The sequence below is a fragment of the Staurois parvus genome, unplaced genomic scaffold, assembly GCF_062004578.1.
Source record: "Staurois parvus isolate SC_StPar_1 unplaced genomic scaffold, SC_StPar_1.0 ptg001192l, whole genome shotgun sequence".
NCBI lineage: Eukaryota > Metazoa > Chordata > Amphibia > Anura > Ranidae > Staurois > Staurois parvus.
This window is the reverse complement of record NW_028318988.1, coordinates 592251-611274: the sequence shown is the minus strand read 5'-3', so window position 1 is coordinate 611274 and position 19024 is coordinate 592251. Positions and strand designations below refer to the sequence as shown.

At 43.1% G+C, this 19024-nt stretch overlaps 1 protein-coding gene across 1 annotated transcript; it reads left to right on the top strand.

Annotated features, from left to right (window-relative positions):
- The first annotated feature begins 7993 nt into the window (after positions 1-7993).
- Positions 7994-13325, top strand: LOC149438352 (olfactory receptor 6N1-like). The gene is made up of 2 exons (XM_089659905.1): positions 7994-8020; positions 12369-13325. Exons 1-2 carry the CDS (start codon positions 7994-7996, stop codon positions 13323-13325), a joined length of 984 nt encoding a protein of 327 aa, XP_089516031.1.
- The last annotated feature ends 5699 nt before the right edge of the window (positions 13326-19024 follow it).

Genomic DNA, 19024 nt, shown 5'->3' with positions numbered 1-19024 from the left:
AGTTACTTGGGTTATAGTGACTATAGTGAAGTTTCTTTCTCTCAGTTGTCCTAGTGTTATCCCCAGGTCTCCTTCCAGACTGCTTGCTTCTCTGAAGTTCTTGAGAACTACTTCCTTTGTGTCCAGCACATGGCTGTATTCAAGTCCTCTTTTCCCTCCCCCTATTTCCTGCCAATATCTCTTCCTGTAACATGAACTCAGTGAACCAGTCCAAGACGTTCATTAGCATATGATTAGGGGAAGCCTAGCTTCTAAAAACAATACATGGTCTTAACATTTAATTTCCATATATTTATGTTAAAAAAACCATTAAAACAGCCATAGCAACACAATGGGCCTCTTTAGTAGACTGCCCCCATCATGCAACTGTAGTTGACTCTACTCTGTGGACTTTGTAGACCAGACATACTTTTTTGGAGAGCTCACTAGCAAGAGCACTGAACATCCACTCCCCAGGGCTTCCATTGAAATAGTAGGCAGGTCTTTACCGCTTACTTCAGTAAAGTGACAGTAGAGCTTGAGAACTCCTGCAGCAGAGACTCCAATGGCTTTGGCTCTGTTAGCTCACTTGATGTGATGCTCAACACCTTGACATAAGGTTTGGACCCTTCCAACACTGGGTCTACTCTTTAGGGGGAGTCTTAGGGTCATTGGGTCTCCTTGACAGGTTGTCGGCATCTCTGTTTATGACTACTGGACAATACTTCAGGTTGAAGCAGAAACTAGATAGGGCAGCCAACTATTGATGTGTCTTGGTGTCCAACTGGACTGTGGTGAGTATGCTCGTAGGAAGATTATTATCTATCTTGACCTCAAAGTTCACACCATACAGATAATCTATTAACTTGTCCACCACAACCCACTTCAAGCTAAGGAATTGAAGCTGGTGTATGGGATAGTTATTTTTAGGGGATCACATGCAGAACAGGTTGTAGGTGTCTGTTGTAGTCCTGGTACAACACACCACCTAGCCCATCATGGCATCAACATGCAACTCATAGGGTTGATTGGATCAGCGTAGGCCAAAATTCTGCAGGTAAAACTTATTTTTAGCTGATGAAAGGCCTGTTCACACTAATCATTTTTACTTCCCATTCCATTCATCCATTCCATCATTCAATCCCAGAAATGATCTTATTTAGTCATGGTGCTTGGTCTTGGCCAGCGAAAAGCAACATTTTTGCTACAATAGAGTTCAATAGAGAAGCTGCTGAAATGCAAGGTAACGTGTTTTTTTCCGCGTTTTGCATTTTGAATTTTTATTAGTCCAGCAACAAAAAAAATTCCACTTTAAAAAAAAAAAAAGAGCTGAACAAAACACAAAATACGGTAAAAACGCGTAAACAATTAATCAAAAATGCGTCAAAATCGTGTGTAGGAAAACGCAAAACAAACTTCAAAAAGCACTGGAGAAAGCATCAAACGCAAAATGCATATACTGTATGTGAATGGAGCCTAAAGGAATTGCACATTATATCTCTTCTAGACATTTTGCAAGTACTCAGATCACCTTCCTGTCTCCCACCATCCACTCCATCAGCTCCCAACAGACCTTGTAAAATTCATAGAATCCCAGAGGTCAGATAACGGCAGTCTTCTATTGATCTTCTGGGTGCATGGTGATCTGTTAATATCCACTCCTTAGGCCCAACACACTAAACCACTTCACCCCCAACAGGCAATGTAGAGCATCCTCTATCCATATTGTGTTGTAATGATCAGGAATTGTTTTCCATTTGAGGATGCGGTAGTCAATGCACATCCTCAGGGAATCAATCTTTTTCCAAACCTGTACTATGGGAGAAGCATAAGGATTCCAGGAGGGAACGGTAAAGTGCAAAATTTGGTGCAGCTCTGTATAGAAACCAATCAGGCTCCAAGTTTTATTGTCAAAACTTAATTGAACAAGCTGAAGTTAAAGGCTGATTGGCTTCTGAGACTCTGAGTGCTCTAGTTTTACTAAATCTCCCCCATGACTCTCACAAAATTCCTGCCCTCTTCAACTCTGCCAACTTTTCTTGGAGATATTCCAAATTGCCCAGAGGAATCCGTTGAGATTTTTCCCCAAAGGGCTTGTCTTCCTAAAGGTGAATTCAGTGCTGGGCACTCTTCACACATTCCATGTTGAAATCATTCTTGGAGAATATCTCCCACGATCTCAAGTGTTGAGATTTGGCCCTGTCTATCCAGTCAGGCGTGATCCAGGTATTCGTTGGGTAAAACATCTCTACTGGAATTTCCTCCTCTGCTCCCCTGCTAAATCACGTGATGAGACTAGGGTTGTTGGATTCACCTGCCCTATCAGCACTTGGGCCATTATCTTTACTGGAGAGTCAGTAACATTGCAAACACTGTTGGGAATTGTTTCATTATTTTAAAACCCTAGTTTAAATTACTTTAGGGATCAGTTCTACTCCAATGTTCTTTCCTTGTGCTTCAAGGACAACAAAAGGCCCTGGCTGGTCCCATCTCCATTTGACTGAAGCGTGTAGAATTGCTACTTCTCCTGGCTGCAGTATCTTCTTGCCCTTGTCCATTCTCCACAATGTTCCCACTCCTTCAGCTGGGGCTTTCTGTTCTTAAACCAGGTACTGATACAACTTCAGTAGCATGGGGTGTATACCTTCCTTTGTTGGGTCACTCTCTGAGATGACAGGAGTGAATAATCTTCTGACAAGATCAGCATTCATCCCCACTATTGGGGACATCCTGGTGGCTCCAAGGGGACAAGGACACACAATGAATAAGGTGTCAGATGTCTCTTACTGTCTGTGACAAATCCAATGGGAACAGGGGCTTTTTGAGGGGAATAGGGGTTAGCCTTCTACCCACTGATTATGGCCCACGAATCTCATGGAAAGAACAGATCATTCTCTAATGATGAACATCAATGTGATGAATGCTGAGAGTGAGGCTTGGACTAATTCTCTGAATAAAGACAATAAAGCTATACAAAATAACACCCCCATGAGGGACTTTCATGCAGCAACCACAATACATATACATGTATAATGACAATAAAGACAATAAAGCTTCCCTTCTGAAGTGGATGGAAAAGTGTAATATTAATCTTGTACAGGTTAATGGTCAGAGAAAATATGATGGCCCTCCTACCTTTTACCTGGACTGGCACAATGCTGTTGTGGATCTTACTTGAGGAAGCTAGAGCTGCATATTCAGTGTATTGTACTCTTCTCACTTGCCAATGCCTTTGTCGACACAGCAACTGTGTTTTAGGAGGTTGGTGTGCATCCTTCCCTCTGGGTAAAATATGCAAGGTCAAAAGAACCTTGTTGAGTTGAATAGTCTCTCAGAAACAGAAGGGGGTCCTATTGAAGGCTTTAGACCTCCACTGTCATTTCTTAATTTCTTTAGAATTGGAGCTGGCTATTGTAGGTGGGCAGCCGGTTGCCTTCTGGTGCTGGCTTTTGGCCTTTTGCGGGCTTGTACAGTTGCATTGGTAGTGTCTCATTCCTCCAGAGTTAAAGCAAATCACTCAACTCACTGACTTTTCAGCAGTAACAGCTGCAAGTACTAATCAGACCTTGAAACACTCTTTCAAAGAGATGTGGTAATTTTGGCGGGCAGTAGAACCATCATTTCCATCTCTCTTCAGGGTTGCCATTTCCAGATTGTCTTCTACTGACCCAACTCCAGCCAACCATCTCATCCTCTTCCAGCCATGACTGTCCTGGCCTTAAACAGCTTCCTCTTCTCTCATTACAATAAAGAGTTCAGGATGCCTTATCAACGTTTGTTTTTCTGAAGTCTTCAGCTGGATCCAGACTGGGTTGGAGTATAGGACTCCACTCTGGATCTTTTTCATTTAGGTTTGATTTATACCCTGCAGTATCTATTCCTTTTTAAAGGAAGGTCCTGTCTAAGGGACTATACTAGGACAATGCTGCAGCAGTCTTTAGCAAACCCTCCACTGCTGGCCAGTGCATTGGGGCCCAAATTTGGTGTTGAAGTGCTAAACGTTAAGTCCCTCTGAACCTGGCTGTAGGTGGCTAAGCAGTGGCCCCAGTAAGCAGTACTGTTTCTTTAAGCAGGGTCTGGTAGGGTATAGCCACCAGTCTTTCACTAACTCCTACTGTGAAAAACTGTCTTCTCCCACTCCCTGTCCAGTCAGTGATGACATTTGCAGTGACAGCAGGTTGTGATACCAAGCTGACAGTGGTGTTCCCACAAACCAAGAAATGCCCACTGCTCAGCCTCTTTGTGTCCCAGATACTGTGGGAAATTACCCAACAGCAGCCTGCTAAACTGTGTGTTTGTTCTACCATGTCCATCATGTTTCTGTTGGTTATGTGTTAGAGAAGACACTAGAAGCTTGTGATGAGGCAGAATTTGGTTTACTTGTGTGGCTTAAGTTGCAAACATACAAAACATTTCAGCAAACTGTAACAGCAGACATCTTGGCTATAAAGAGAGAGAGAGAGAAGAAAAAAAAGAGAACCAACAAGTTTTACAGATATGCACAACTGGTAACCTTAGTGTACAGTGCCATCTACTGGTCAAGTGATATTAACACACAATACTGTATATAGTACATGCTGTTACATCCCCAACAGTTTCTCTCCCCACGGAGCTCTAGTAATGCTGAGATATGTAATCCTAAAGCCGTCTGTAATACAGGCACGTTGCCCCTGAGGACTACATTCCCCACAAGTCATGGTTGCACCGAGCAAGCTCTGTCCTTTCCAAAATCCAAAGCAGTTTAGTTTCCTAGTCTGTTTTCCCTGGGTGGTGGCTGTCTCTGTGACTGCATACAGTCCTACAAAAGGCCAGTGCTCTGTTTCTCTCTGCCCTCTCTTCCTCTTCCTCTACTCATTGGAAGCCCAGGAGAGGAAGAACAGATGCAGCACTGACTATGTGTGAATTGCTGCAGTATGTGTGACACTATAGTGACAGTCTGACCAGTAGAGCTGTAGTTCACAAAGTACCTTGGACTGGGACTATTTTTGCTATACAGGCTAAGCATTGTTTTGAGGCCACAAGGGCAGTTGGATGAATTCTCTGGATCAATAAATTTCAGTTAGAGGTACACTATAATATTTTCAGCAATATACATATTGTCCCAGGAGATGTTCTGCAGCTGTTTACTTGATGTTATGTGCAATTATTACAAACTCTTAATTAGTAAAGTATTTTATTATTTACAAACAGTTTTAATAGTTCTCTGAGGATTAAAAAAAAAATATCAAAAGTATCTCACTGATTTAATGAGGTTCAACATATAAGCACACAAGGCTTGTAAGCCAAGTGCTCTTCTAACTGCTCATGAGCAACCAAAACATTTAATTACGGTTTGCCTATTTGTTACTTCTCATGTTTTATTTGTGATTTTCTGCTATACTTTGGCTATGGGAGCTATCCTAGAAAATGTAAGTAGATGACTGCTCTGGGCCTTCTGCTCTGTTTTAGGAAATATATAGCCCTGTGACACAATGGGTTTTATGAAATGTCTTTTCATATTTTAGTTGTATGTCTATGTTCAATAAACTTATACACATCAGTCCTAAATCAATACTTACAGATTTTCTGTAGATTTAGACAAAATTGCAGCAGTGACACTGACCCATCCTACATTCTATCCTTCCAGTCACTATATGGAGACCTCTTCCTGCAAGCAGTTTAATTTTTACTTTATTCTAAACAGCCTGTACAGGTTGACTCAATGGCTCTGGCTCTGACTCTCTAAAGTTCAGGTAGATAAAGGTAAGGGTCTGTGCCAGCATGTCCATTAGCTGTCATAAAGCATGTCAACACAGACTCTGTCCCATGTCCTGGTCCCTGCAGAGATGCCAACCCCAACCAGAGATTTCTATAATGCTGTGCCAGCCTGAACAAAAGCCATGGAGGGAACACTATGCTGAATGCAAGTAGGGGATCACATTTACTTTGCTGTTCATTATCTGCTCCACACCATCCAACTCCATACACTGTGCTGTACATTATCTGCTCCACACCATCCAACTCTGCACACTGTGCTGTACATTATCTGCTCCACATCATCCAGCTCTACACACTGTGCTGTGCATTATCTGTTCCACATCACCCAACTCTGCACACTGTGCTGTTCACTGTCTGCTCCACACCATCCAACTCTGCACACTGTGCTGTTCACTGTCTGCTCCACACCATCAAACTCTGCACTGTGCTGTACATTATCTGCTCCACACCATTCAACTCTACACACTGTGCTGTACATTATCTGTTCCACACTGTCCAACTCCATACACTGTGCTGTTCACTGTCTGCTCCATACCATCCAACTCCTTACACTGTGCTGTTCATTATCTGCTCCACACCATCCAACTCTGCACACTGTGCTGTACATTATCTGTTCCACGCCATCCAACTCTGCACTGTGCTGTACATTATCTGTTCCACGCCATCCAACTCTATCCACTTTGTTGTACATTATTATTTGCTCAACAACATCCAACTCTAAACACTGTGTCCTTCATACTTTGCCCCACTCCAGTCCACTGTGTATACTGTGCTATACATTAACTACCCCACTTTACTGTATAATCTCTGCTGATGCCATCAGACTTTATACCCTGTGCTGAACATTCTATGTTCCATACCTTAATGGCACCTTATATATAAGTGTAATATGAAACCTGGTGAGAAAGATGGACCTCCTTTAAACCTGTGCACTGCAACGACCGACATGGGAGGCCCTAGAGTGTACAGAGTGGAATGGATCAGGACTGTTGCTGCTGGCTGCCTAAGTAGGCAAGTACATTCTTCCCCCTACACTATTTAATTCTGTTAACTGTGGTGTACGTTCTCAGCTTCACACTCTCCCACACTGTTCGTTGAATTGCACATTCTGCTTTACATCATCTGGTGTACTTTGTCTATTGTGATGTGTTGGCAGGGGCGGACTGACAACTCATGGGGCCCCCGGGCAATAGGGGATCATGGGGCCCCTGTGTCCTTGCCCAAACTCAAAAAAGCCTATGAAAAAGGCACCAGGGTCATCTCATAGGGCCCCCTACTGACCCTGGGCCCTTGGGCAGTGCCCGAGTTTCCAAATGTTCAGTCCACACCTGTGTGTTGGTCCTCTATAAACTTCATTGTCAGTCTCTTGTTTCTCATCAAAGATGTGCTGTACCATGTTTATGGTCTCTAACAGTATCTTGTGATAGGCATTGAAAAATACAGTCATGTCTCTGCTAACATATTCCTATTTTCAGTGATACACTCTATATGTATAGTGTGTCGGTGTAAGGCCTACTGTTCTGAACTGCACATTTTATTACAGCATTTCACTGCACATTTCTCAAATTAGTTTCCACAATTATACCTTTCCATGAGAGAGATTAAATGTCTTCACCTAGCAAAAACTCCTCCAGACTTTCTACCGGGGGGCAGTTGGAGTTAGCCTCTAACAAGGAGCAATCAAGCAACACCATGTTGGGTATTTTCTACAGACTTTTCTAGGCATTGTGCAGGGGGTGTCCAATTCAACTGATGACCTTAACACACAGGCCATGGTGTTCCGTAGTCTGAAGCCATGGGCTTTCCAGATTTCTTCATTTGTTGGAGATGGGACAAATCAGTCAATTTTTCCTTTACAGGGTCATTGGCCTGAGGTATAAAGGTCCTGCAGGTATGGTCTGTGGCACTACAGACCACATTAAAGGTATTTGGCTACATGCAAATCATATGGAGTCATCATAGGTTGGATATTTGTTTTACTGGTGTGATCAGCCACTGGAGAATGGCAATGGTAATTTCCAGTGCAAAGTCCCCAGTGTCGACAGTGATACACTTCTCTTCTCACAACTTGACATCTACAATTTGTAGATGAATGTACTCAGACACAGCTCCCCGTCCTATGAGAATGTTAATCTATATTGCACCTATTCTCCAGCTTCTCTTTCTGCAGAAAATTGGTAAACATCCCTGCCATTTTTTTGACAACTAACGTCAACTTAAAATTTGGGATTTTCCCCGCTTTCAGTCAGTCATGACAATGGTTACCAGGACCAATAGAGAAGGGGTAAGCCTACTTAACTGGGACATATACAGCAAAATACACCTGGAAAGATCCTAACCCCTCACCATTTTATACAAAACTTAAGATACACTTTTATAACAGGTGTGTTATCTTATGATCATTTATTTATTATTGTCTGGTTGGACTTAGCTTCAAAGGCAAATAAAGGCTCCTAAATGACAGTCCAAACGAGTCCTAATTCTAGGCACTACATGATGCACAAGCCTCGTAAATCCAAAAACTTATTGTGCCATCCCTGACTAAGCTAAATCCTCCTTCATTTGTGCCTCACATGCTTCCCCACTGTTAGGGACATGAGACAAGCTCCTACTCCAGCCGTTCCCTCTGCCTCTTTCATTTCACAGATAAAGCCACTTCTTCTGCCACTGTTTTTGAAGCCACTGCACAGCTGCTTCCTCCTCCAGCCTGAGTTTCACCAATCACTGGACAATATTCCATGCACTAATAGTATCCCCCCTACGCTTTCAATGGCCAACAGTAGCAGGTGTCCTTTTTGCTGGTCAGTGGTTTGAAGTTGTTTGTTCTTTTGCCTTCCCCTATGTTTGGCTGCACCACTTCAGTTCTTTGTTTGAGCAGTACCTACCTGGGGCTCTAGGCGAGTGATGGGTTTTTGCTACCTGGCTCATGTACCCTCATCTTTCCCTTGTTGTCCCTAACACAAGAGCAAATGGGGCACTGAATTCGGATTCTCTCAAGGTCACTGAAATTGTCACTGGGCTCTGGTTTGGCAACACTCCACAAAACGAAAACTCCCTTTAGGTATAAAGAGAGAACCCGATGTTGTGAAACCACCTAAATATAATCCAATGACAGCATCCAACAAATGTCCAAGAGTCCAAGGTTTTTAGTGATCAAATTGATTCTCAACAGAAAACAGTCACGACTTTGTTAAATTCACTAACACTGGCCTAGCTTGCCCTCCTACAACTGTCCTGAGCAGTAAATCACAGTGCATATCTATTTGGTATCTGCTTGCCTATGTCAATTTAGGTCAAAACTCCTAAGCCTTGATGAAGGGGAAGTGTGTTTGGCCTCCAAAATGTTTCTGCTATGAATCGATTTTATCATTAAAAACCTTGAACTCTGGATGTTTGTGTGGTTCACTCACTGGATTATATAGATAAAAAGGGGGTAAAACGAGCGCTGGATGGTGTTGGAACAAAATATAAAAGCAGCTGGCATGAAAGGCAAACCTCAAAAATGCCTCATGGGGTAACAGTCACAAAAGGAAAACATGCAGCGCTAGGATATTGAGGTATATCTCACAATGCAACACAGCTAACATATAAGTGATGGTGTATACAACCAATACTACAACATTCTCATGGTCAAAAAGGTGTACATGGTGACATTGGTGTCAAAGTCAATATATCAGTGGAGTGACATAAGGAAATCTGTGACATCTGTGGTAGGAAGTGTGGCTGTAGAGTGCACTAACCAGATAGCGCAAAAAGTAGCGCATTGGAGTAAAATGACCTACTCCTGGTCACTGGATCAGGAACCCTGCCAGAGTGGTGGTCGTCTCTGCTGCAGTCACCAGAATCATCTGCGTCCTCTCCAATTATGGCATCACCAGACATCAAGTGGGATAAACGCTCATCCGATATGTTGTGGAATCCTTTATAATGGCAACCTCCAGGGGGTGTGGTGCACGCTTATAGAACAGGAGAAACTGATTAAAAGGTCAGTTAATGGTCCTGCAACAATATATCAAGTTCTCTTAGAACTTTGGGATGCATACCATTAGGACCTATACTCCTGACCCCTGTACATTACCCACTCCTGACCCATGCAATCTGTATATGAAACACTCCGGACTATATACGCTAATCACTCTTGACTCTTGCACATTGTATGGTACATACTACTGAAACCTGCACTATGTCCATTACATACTCTAGACTCTTTGCACTCTGCATGTTGTATACTGTTGTCCCCCATTCTCGGAACAAGTATTAAACTCCTCCGAATGTTGGCACAATTTTGCCACAGTGCACGCCACCTCCTGCTTTTCTGCTGGCTGTATGAATGGAAGGGGTGGTCGAGCTCAGGCCCTGGTTCTCAGGTATGCTGTATGGGGACCATGATTTCTAATGGCAGCCATCCCCAGGTTGAGATTTTTACTAAATGTTTCAGAAAAAACCCATTCAGTGTCTCCATTACAAAACCTGCTCCTGTTTGTAAGTGAAGTTTGAAAATTCCAGTTAGTGTCGGGTAAGCTGATGTAATCCATAAGTAAAGCCTGTTGCTTCTTTGCCATTTGAGTTATCCTACCAATCAACAGGTTATAATAATCTTTAGACTCTTGTGGGGATCTGTATACTACACCAATTCTAAGAGAAAATCTCTCTCTGGTTTGCAGGTAGACTCAAGCAGCTTATAGCTTATGCAACTTTCTTTCCTTTCCACCACGAGCTGCAAGAAAGAGAATTGTGTTGATGTGGGAATCTCTCCCACAGCACTATTGTGTTCTGCAGTTGGAGAGCCTTCCTGGCAAGCAGAATACAATGATTACTACTAGTGGCTACAGCTGCATGTAGTAATCGCATGTAAAAATCCAACAAACTGGTTGTACCCAGGTGGATCGACTTGGGTATACCCAGGTTGTCCAAAGATGGTTTGAATCTTGGCCAGTCCATGCTGAAACAGTCGAGATTCAATCCATCTATGGTCAGCTTTAGAAGGTTTCTAGTTCATTTGTTTTTTTTTTAATTAACATTAGCCGTGTGCTATTTTTTATATAAATGACAACTCCACCTCCCCTTTTCCCTACTGTGTTTTTCTCATATAGTGCATACCCTAGTATAGATATTTCCCATTCATTTGAATCCCTGAATCAAGTCTCTGCAGAGACAACAAAATCCTAGTTATATCTATACATGAACTTGTTGCCTAGACTACTAGCAATAGTGCGCACTACCTGAAAAACACTTCTACACATCTATCTAATGTTTGATTTTTGGTACTAGAATCTTTAATTACATTAACTACCCCACCATCAGCAATACAAATCCTCATGTTTTTTTACCTGTTTTTTACCTGTTGGGAACAGAATTGCTCCTCATCAATTAAATCACTACTCCTACTTTTCAGTTTAAATGCGTTTCCAAAAAACTCCTGAATTTCATACTAAGCACAACGTAGTTCATTGTCCTTGTGTGAGGGATTCAGACCATCTCTTTGTGTACATCTCAATATCAGACTACCTGCTAACATCATGATTAACATAACCAAAACCTTTGGCTTTATACCATGTATTTAACCAAACATTGAACTCAGCATTACAAAGGACTTTCCCTTTTTGTGCATTACGGACAGGTAAGACCTATGAAAATTAAGATCTATGAGCTCTGCAGCTCTGCATGCACATTCATTTGAATGGGCTGCCAACTAATTTCCTGCACTTTAAAAATCAATTTTTGGTCTCATAATTCAATATAAAGTCCATGTTATAAGAAATTACTTTAACTATTTTGAACAAAACAGAATAAAATGTTCTATCAAACATATTATGATCCTTCCAGCCCCAGGTCCATTAACTGACAAACTCATGTAGACTTCACCTCCGCAAAATCTCCAAAATACGTCTGTTCCTAACCCCGGACATCACTAAGCAACTCATTCACTCCCTCATTATATCACGCCTTGACTACTGTAAACTCCCTTCTCATTGGCTTACCCCACCGCAGGCTATCCCAGCTTCAGTCTATCTTGAACGCTGCGGCCAGACTCATCCACCTTACTAATCGCTCCGTATCTGCCATCCCTCTCTGCCAATCCCTCCACTGGCTCCTGATTGCCCAACGGATAAAATTCAAAATGTTAACATTGACTTATAAAGCTGTTCATAATACTGCCCCAAACTATATCACTGATCTGGTATCCAAATACCACCCAAACGTACTCTCCACTCCTCACAAGACCTCCTACTCTCTAGTTCCCTGGTCTCCTCCTCCCATACTCGTTTCCAGGACTTCACCAGAGCTTCTCCCATCCTCTGGAACTCCCTACCCCATTCCATCAGACTATTACCTATTCTACTTGCCTTTAGGCACACTCTGAAAACCTACAGTATCTCTACAGGGAAGCCTACCCCGCCCTCAGCTAATTACTGAACTCCTCCACTCTTCCTACCACTCCATTCCCCACAGCTATCCCCTCCCTCCTAGATTGTAAGCTCCAAGGAGCAGGCCCTCGAACCCCTCGTGTATTGAATCGTGTTGTTACTGTACTGTCTCGTGTACTGTCTCCCATTATAATGTACAGTGCTGAGCAAACTGTTGGCGCTATATAACTCCTGTATAATAATAATAATCCCATTCATGTGTAGGTGAATACAGAAGTTCCTCATGATGTGGATTCCACCAATCTCTCAAGGAAATTGGTGACAGAGTTTATCATCTATGGCTTTCCGAGTCTTCAAAGTTTCAGCACTCTTCTTTTTTGTGTTTTTTTCTTTATCTACCTTTTTGCTGTCACCGGAAATGCCATTATATTTCTACTCATTATTCTGGACCGCAAACTTCACACACCAATGTATTTTTTTGTCAGCAACCTTTCGTTCTTGGACATAAGTTCCACCACTGTGACTGTCCCCAAGATGCTGGCCAAATTCTCCATGCACAATGATGTCATCTCTTATGTGGGGTGTTTCCTCCAGCTGTATTTCTTTATTGGTTGTCAAGGGGTTGAGTGTTTTCTCCTGACTGCCATGGCCTATGATCGCTATGTAGCCATCTGTTCTCCCCTCCATTACCATAACATCATGGTCAAACAGCTGTATATCATCCTAGCTATGATGTCTTGGATAATAGGCTTAGCATGCCCAATTGCAACAGCCATACTGGCTTTTAGGTTGCCCTTTTGTGGCTCAAACATCATTCACCATTATTACTGTGATCACCCACCAATAATTCAATTAGCTTGTGCTGAAACCTCACTCAATGTGGTAATAGGTTCTTCTCTTAGTGCCATTGTACTTGTGTTCTGCTTCTCTCTAATCGTGACGTCCTATGTTCATATCATCAGTTCTGTGCTCAAGATAGCATCATTCAAAGGGCGTAAGAAAATGTTTTCTACCTGTGCATCACATTTTGTGGTGGTGAACATGTACTTCCTGCCTTTGATCTTCATGTATGTTCGGCCAACTGCTTCTTACTCAGCTGATATCGACTCTCTGGTGGCTATGTGCTACACAGTATTAACACCTATGCTAAACCCAGTTGTGTATAGCTTACGGAATAAAGATATTAAGAGTGCTTTTGGAAAACAAATATGTTGTAACTAAATGTACATAAATAAATTCAAGCCCACACAATGGAGGTACATATTCCATCCCTAACCTATCCATAATCTCGTCGGCACATTGTGCATGTTATATAGACGTTTTACCTATTCAATTTATATAAACACAATTTGGCATTCAAAATTTGATGCTAAACCATATGTCCCTTAAAGTAAAATTCCAGGTTTCATGTCAATTTAAATTGTTTATTTTGTACAAGCTTTCCCAAACAAACTATTTCCATTATGCAAAAAATGATAAGGTAAGTGAGCGCATAGCATACAGGGCAATCCTCAACACCTCTGAACTAAACAAACAAATCAAAAAGGTATGCAGTGCTAAATAAATGTCATTTAGGAACTCTAATAGCAATATCTCTGCTTGATAGCTTGATAACGAGCTTGTCTGCTCGAAACACGTTAGGGGATTCACCCAGCTGACGCCACTAACCACCAGGGAGCCATTAACCACCAGGAATGTTGCAAGCTAACCTGGCTGATGCAGGCTCAAAATGTGAGTTTTTTACCTTTCTTTGGAATCATATAATAAAGACGTTCTTCACTATCAATATCATTTTGCCTTGTGGCTTGTTATTTTGCGAGCCATGAAAGGTGGACCATCGTAGGAGAAGTACCTACCAGGAGGCTGGACGTCGTTGGACCTACCGGTGAGCCAGATGTGACCACTGAGTGAGTGCTGACATCCCCTACCTTAGTGACCGGATGCTGCCCGCAGTAGGAACCAGGCCTCCTTTTCCGTTGATGGTACACCTGATGACATACATACAATGCTCAGTTTGTATGTTCTTGTGGTAAGCGCATAAGTTTATAGGAATCTTCAGGATTTTACGCTGAATTGAACATTTGAAGTTTTTATTTTACAAGCTTACATGGTTTTATCCACTACACATGGAACTTGGACAGGCTTTAATTGATGTTACTGTGTTTCAGCAGAGATATTGCTATTAGAGTTTCTAAACTATTTCCATGACTTACGAATGTGGCTAGCTGTGCTGTAATATACTGTACTAGTCTTAGCTACATATAGAAATCCATGTTGTTTTCTGGCAGCAGTACAGGCAACTTCCCGCCTGCTCTCAGAATTAAAAAGAGTTAGACTGAGTGATTCTACATCATTCAGAAGAAGTCGTCTATTTCTATCATTGAATACAAGGCTTCCGCTGAGATGGAAATTGTGATGCCATCTGTCCATCTTTCCACCTTGGCCATTTCGAGGAAACCTTGTATTCAATGGTAAAAGAAAGAACAGACTTGTCACCAAAGGCCAGAGGTATGTTTGGACTACCGAACACACCGACATCTTCTCCATAACATGATAGGGGAGAAAATCTGTCATCCACAAAGAGAACTGGGAACAATTCTAGGTGATAATAATCATTACAGGCAGAAAGCACAGAAAGGTATCTCACTACATTTCTAAAATTAAAATTTATTGTAACAAAATACTTTTAATTGTATGTTGTACTGTAAGGGAACACCTGACAGCACCTCTAGGAACCCACTGGTCGGGCTTTCCCAGAGCGCGGAGTCTAAGTTCCGGAGCACTTGTTCACCAGAGCCCTTGATGGTGGGGATGGACTTGGAGCGCTCCGAGACCAGGTCGCGACTACTGGATATACCCACCAGTGGTAGAGGAGTCCGCCAGGGGCTCCTGCAGGGTGAGAGTCTGATGTGAGGGGACCAGGGGGTCCTAGAGGGATGGATGGACGGAGGAGCGAAAGCTAAGTCAAACAAGCCGAGTTGGTAGCCGGGGGGTCGGTGCGGTACAAAACAGTAGGCAAAGAATTGTCGGGTCACACGTCAGGTGAAGAACAGGAGATCAGATCTAAAGGGGAACATCAAGGAGCGAAATCAGGCAAGCCAGGGGGTCAGGATAGGAGAAAGCAGCAAGGTCAGCCAATCCGGATCAATAGTACTCACAACACAGGTATCAGATAACAGGAATCGCAGAAAGACCATTCGGCAACAAGTGTCTGTGCAGGGCTGGTTTAAGTAGCCCGCCCTGCACCTGACAGGTGCAGCCTAGGTCCTAGTGCCTGCCCAGCACTGTCATAGACGACAGGGTGCGCCTGGGTCCTAGTGCCCTGCTGCCTGCATGTCTTGACAGACACCTACGCATGTGCAGACCCATGCGTTGCGATGGTCCCTGACATGTACAAACCAGTTTACACACTATTTCCTTTTTGATAAATCAACCATTAGGGTTTATATATGTATTAATATCATGCAGAACTGTTTGGTGGCTGAAATGTCAGCTTACCGTTCCCCCCGTAGGAGCTGCTGAATAAAATGGGTCCTCTGTTCTTTGCTTCGACCTTCTCAAGAACCTCAGCCCCTCTGACACACTAGGTTGAGTGTACAAACATACAACATCACAGAATTTCATTCAGAGTAATACTTACCGAATAGTAGTGCTATTTGTTACAAGTTAGCCTGCAGCCTCTTGTTTAATTATTCTCACCTCCTTGCAGCTTCTGATTCCTTCACATGTGTGTTTGTCTGTGCTCTTCTATGGGCGTCATCTGCTGTCTTCTGGGTTTCATTTCCTTCCCTTCCATCACTTCCTGTCCCGCCTCCTTGTCTGCTTGTCTATATAAGATATGCTGAGACTAGGCCACATTGCCTGATCAACTTTGTGTTGTTGGAGCTCCTGCGTGTTTCCTCTATGAATCCTGTGTTGTCTACTTGTGTACCGACCCCGGCTTCAATCCTGATTTTGCTTGTTTTCCACCTGTCCTGACCTCGGCTTGCCCATTGGATTCCCTGTGTCTTCTCCCGTTGTACCCTGCTCCCGCTAGTGTTCTCCTCCACCTCAGCTGGGTGTACCTGGGGGCCGAGACCTGGTCCCAGCCTGCTGCAAGTCCATCCCCACCATCAGGGGCCCTGGTGAACAAGCAGGCTGGGGCTTAGACTCCGTGCCCTGGGGAACCCCAAGCTGTGGATCTATAGAGCTCACTACCATAGGTATTACACAGAAATCAGGCACCAAACCAGGTAGTAAAGGCAAACGTAACATATTGTCACCCAAAATGGTTGGTAACCAGGCAAGCATAAAAAGGAATAACAATGGTAATAACACAATTATTCAAGCAACGTGATTAACAGTAAGGACTAGGCATATAATGATAGTTGGCATCCAGTTCATCATAAACAGTAGCAAGGCCACCTCAAGTGCAGCAGTGAGAAGTAGTAAAGTTTAATCTACCGGGTGCGAGGAGGATGGTAGTGGAGGGGCCAAGGGAACAAAGGGGACTTGCAGAATAATTAATATAGGAAGAGCAGTCTTTTGAGATGTTCTTCTGCCAGCTATCATTGAGGCCCTTTGAGCATTGGTGCACTTAACAACAATCTCAGGATTTTTAGTTCACATGTATTACAATACATGTTTAAGCTTGCCAACTGTATCAAAGTACCGTATTTTTCGCCTCATAAGACGCACTTTTTTCCCCCAAAAAAATGTCAGTGCGTCTTATGGAGTGAATATGGAGCGACTGGTCCGGTATTTCCACCGCCGCCGTGTCAGAATACCGGGCCGGCCGCTCAGCTCTGAAGCGGCACCTTACCTGTTCCTCTATCCAGCTGTCTTCCCGGCTTCTATAGTGTGGGCGCTCGGCTTGACAGCCGGGTGCCAACTGCGCATGAGCGAGAAGCGCTGCGCTTTGTGAATGGTAAGGCGGCACCTGGGACACATGGCAGGTCCCAGAAGCCGCTGGACCAATCACAAAGCGCAGCGCTTCTCGCTCATGCGCAGTTGGCACCTGGCTGTCAAGCTGAGCGCCCACACTGCAGAAGCTGGGAAGACAGCGCGCCGCTGGATAGAGGAACAGGTAAGGTCCCACTGCAGAGCGGACATCTCTGGTCATCCTTTGTACTCTCCGTGGTCTCTGGTCATCTCTGTACTGTCTGCAGTCTCTGGTCATCTCCTGTACTGTCCGCAGTCTCTGGTCAGTCATCCTCTGTACTGTCCGCAGTCTCTGGTCATCTCCTGTGCTGTCCGCAGTCTCTGGTCATCTCCTGTACTGTGTCTGTTGTCTCTGGTCATCTCCTGCACTATGTCTGCAGTCTCTGGTCATCTCCTGTACTATGTCCGCAGTCTCTGATCATCTCCTGTACTGTGTCTGTAGTCTCTGGTCATCTCCTGCACTATGTCCGCAGTCTCTGGTCATCTCCTGTACTATGTTCGCAGTCTCTGGTCATCTCCTGTACTATGTCCGCAGTCTCTGGTCATCTCCTGTACTGTGTCCGCAGTCTCTGGTCATCTCCTGTACTATGTCTGCAGTCCATTGGTTCAGAATATTTTTTTTCCCTTTCTGGCCAGTCCTTTTTTAAAACAATCTACTGAGCTGGCCAGAAGGGAATCTATTCCACATTTTCACAACTCTTACTGTGAAGAAGCAATTCCATATGTGGAGTTTAAATCTATTTTCCTCCAGATGTAAAGAGTTGCTCCTTGTCCTTTGTGATAATCCTAAAGTGAATAACTTTAAACCAAGTTCACAATATGGGCTACTTGTGTATTATACATGGTGATCATATTCCCTGTTAATCTCCACTTCTCAAAAGAGAATAAATCCTCTAATCTTACCTTCTAGATGAGCTTCTCCCTGTTCTTTATCAGTTATCAGTTAGGTTGCCCTTCTTTTCACTTTCTCTAGCTCCCCATTATAATTGTGGTGCACAAAACTGATCGTCATATTCTAGATGAGGTTTTACTAATGATTTGTACAGGGGTAAAATTTCTCTGCAGTCCATACCTCTTTTATTACAAGAAAGGATTTTGTTCACTTTAGAAGCTGCAGCTTGGCATCACATCCTGTTATTTAGTCTATGATCTACCAGAACACCTAGATCCTTCTCCACCATTGACTCCCTCAGCTGTTCTCTTCATGGAATATATGATGCATGCATGTTTTTATCCCCCAAGTGCATAACTTTATCCCGTGGACACAGCTGGTGACACATCACAATGCTGCATGGCCCCGTGGCCGCATGAATGGCTCCTTTTGACAGGACGTCATATGATGCCCAGTCACAACGAAGAGTGTCTCGCCCAGCCGTCAATCTGCTATAGGCCAGGAGGGAAGTTGTTAATCATGGTGTCTATTGCTTCAAATATTTTTTATAGCAAAAACTCATCTATGTGGTCTTTTGTTAAGTGCCCCAGTATCTCACCAACTAAAGAAGTTAAAGTGACCGGTCTGTAGTTACTTAGTAAAGACTTTGTTCTCTTTTTAACCACTTGACCTCCAGAGGATTTACTCCCCTTAATGACCAGGCCTCTTTCTGCTACTCGGCGCTGCACTAATTCAACTGATAATTGCGCGGTCATGCAATGCTGCACCCAAACGAAATTTACGTCTTTTTTTTCACACAAATAGAGCTTTCTTTCGGTGGTATTTGATCACCTGTACGCTTTTTATTTTTCACGCTATAAACAAAAAAAGACCAAAAATTTTGAAGAAAAATTATATTTTTTACTCTCAGCTATAAAAAATATATAGTAAACTCAAAGTTGGTTATAAATTTAGGCTAAAATGTATTCTGCTCCATGTTTTTGGTAAAAAAATCCCAATAAGTGTATATTGATTGCTTTGTGTGGAAGTTATAGAGTCTACAAACTATGGTATAGAAACTGCAATTTATGCCATTTTTTTGCTATACAGCGCTGCGCTAGTTTAACGG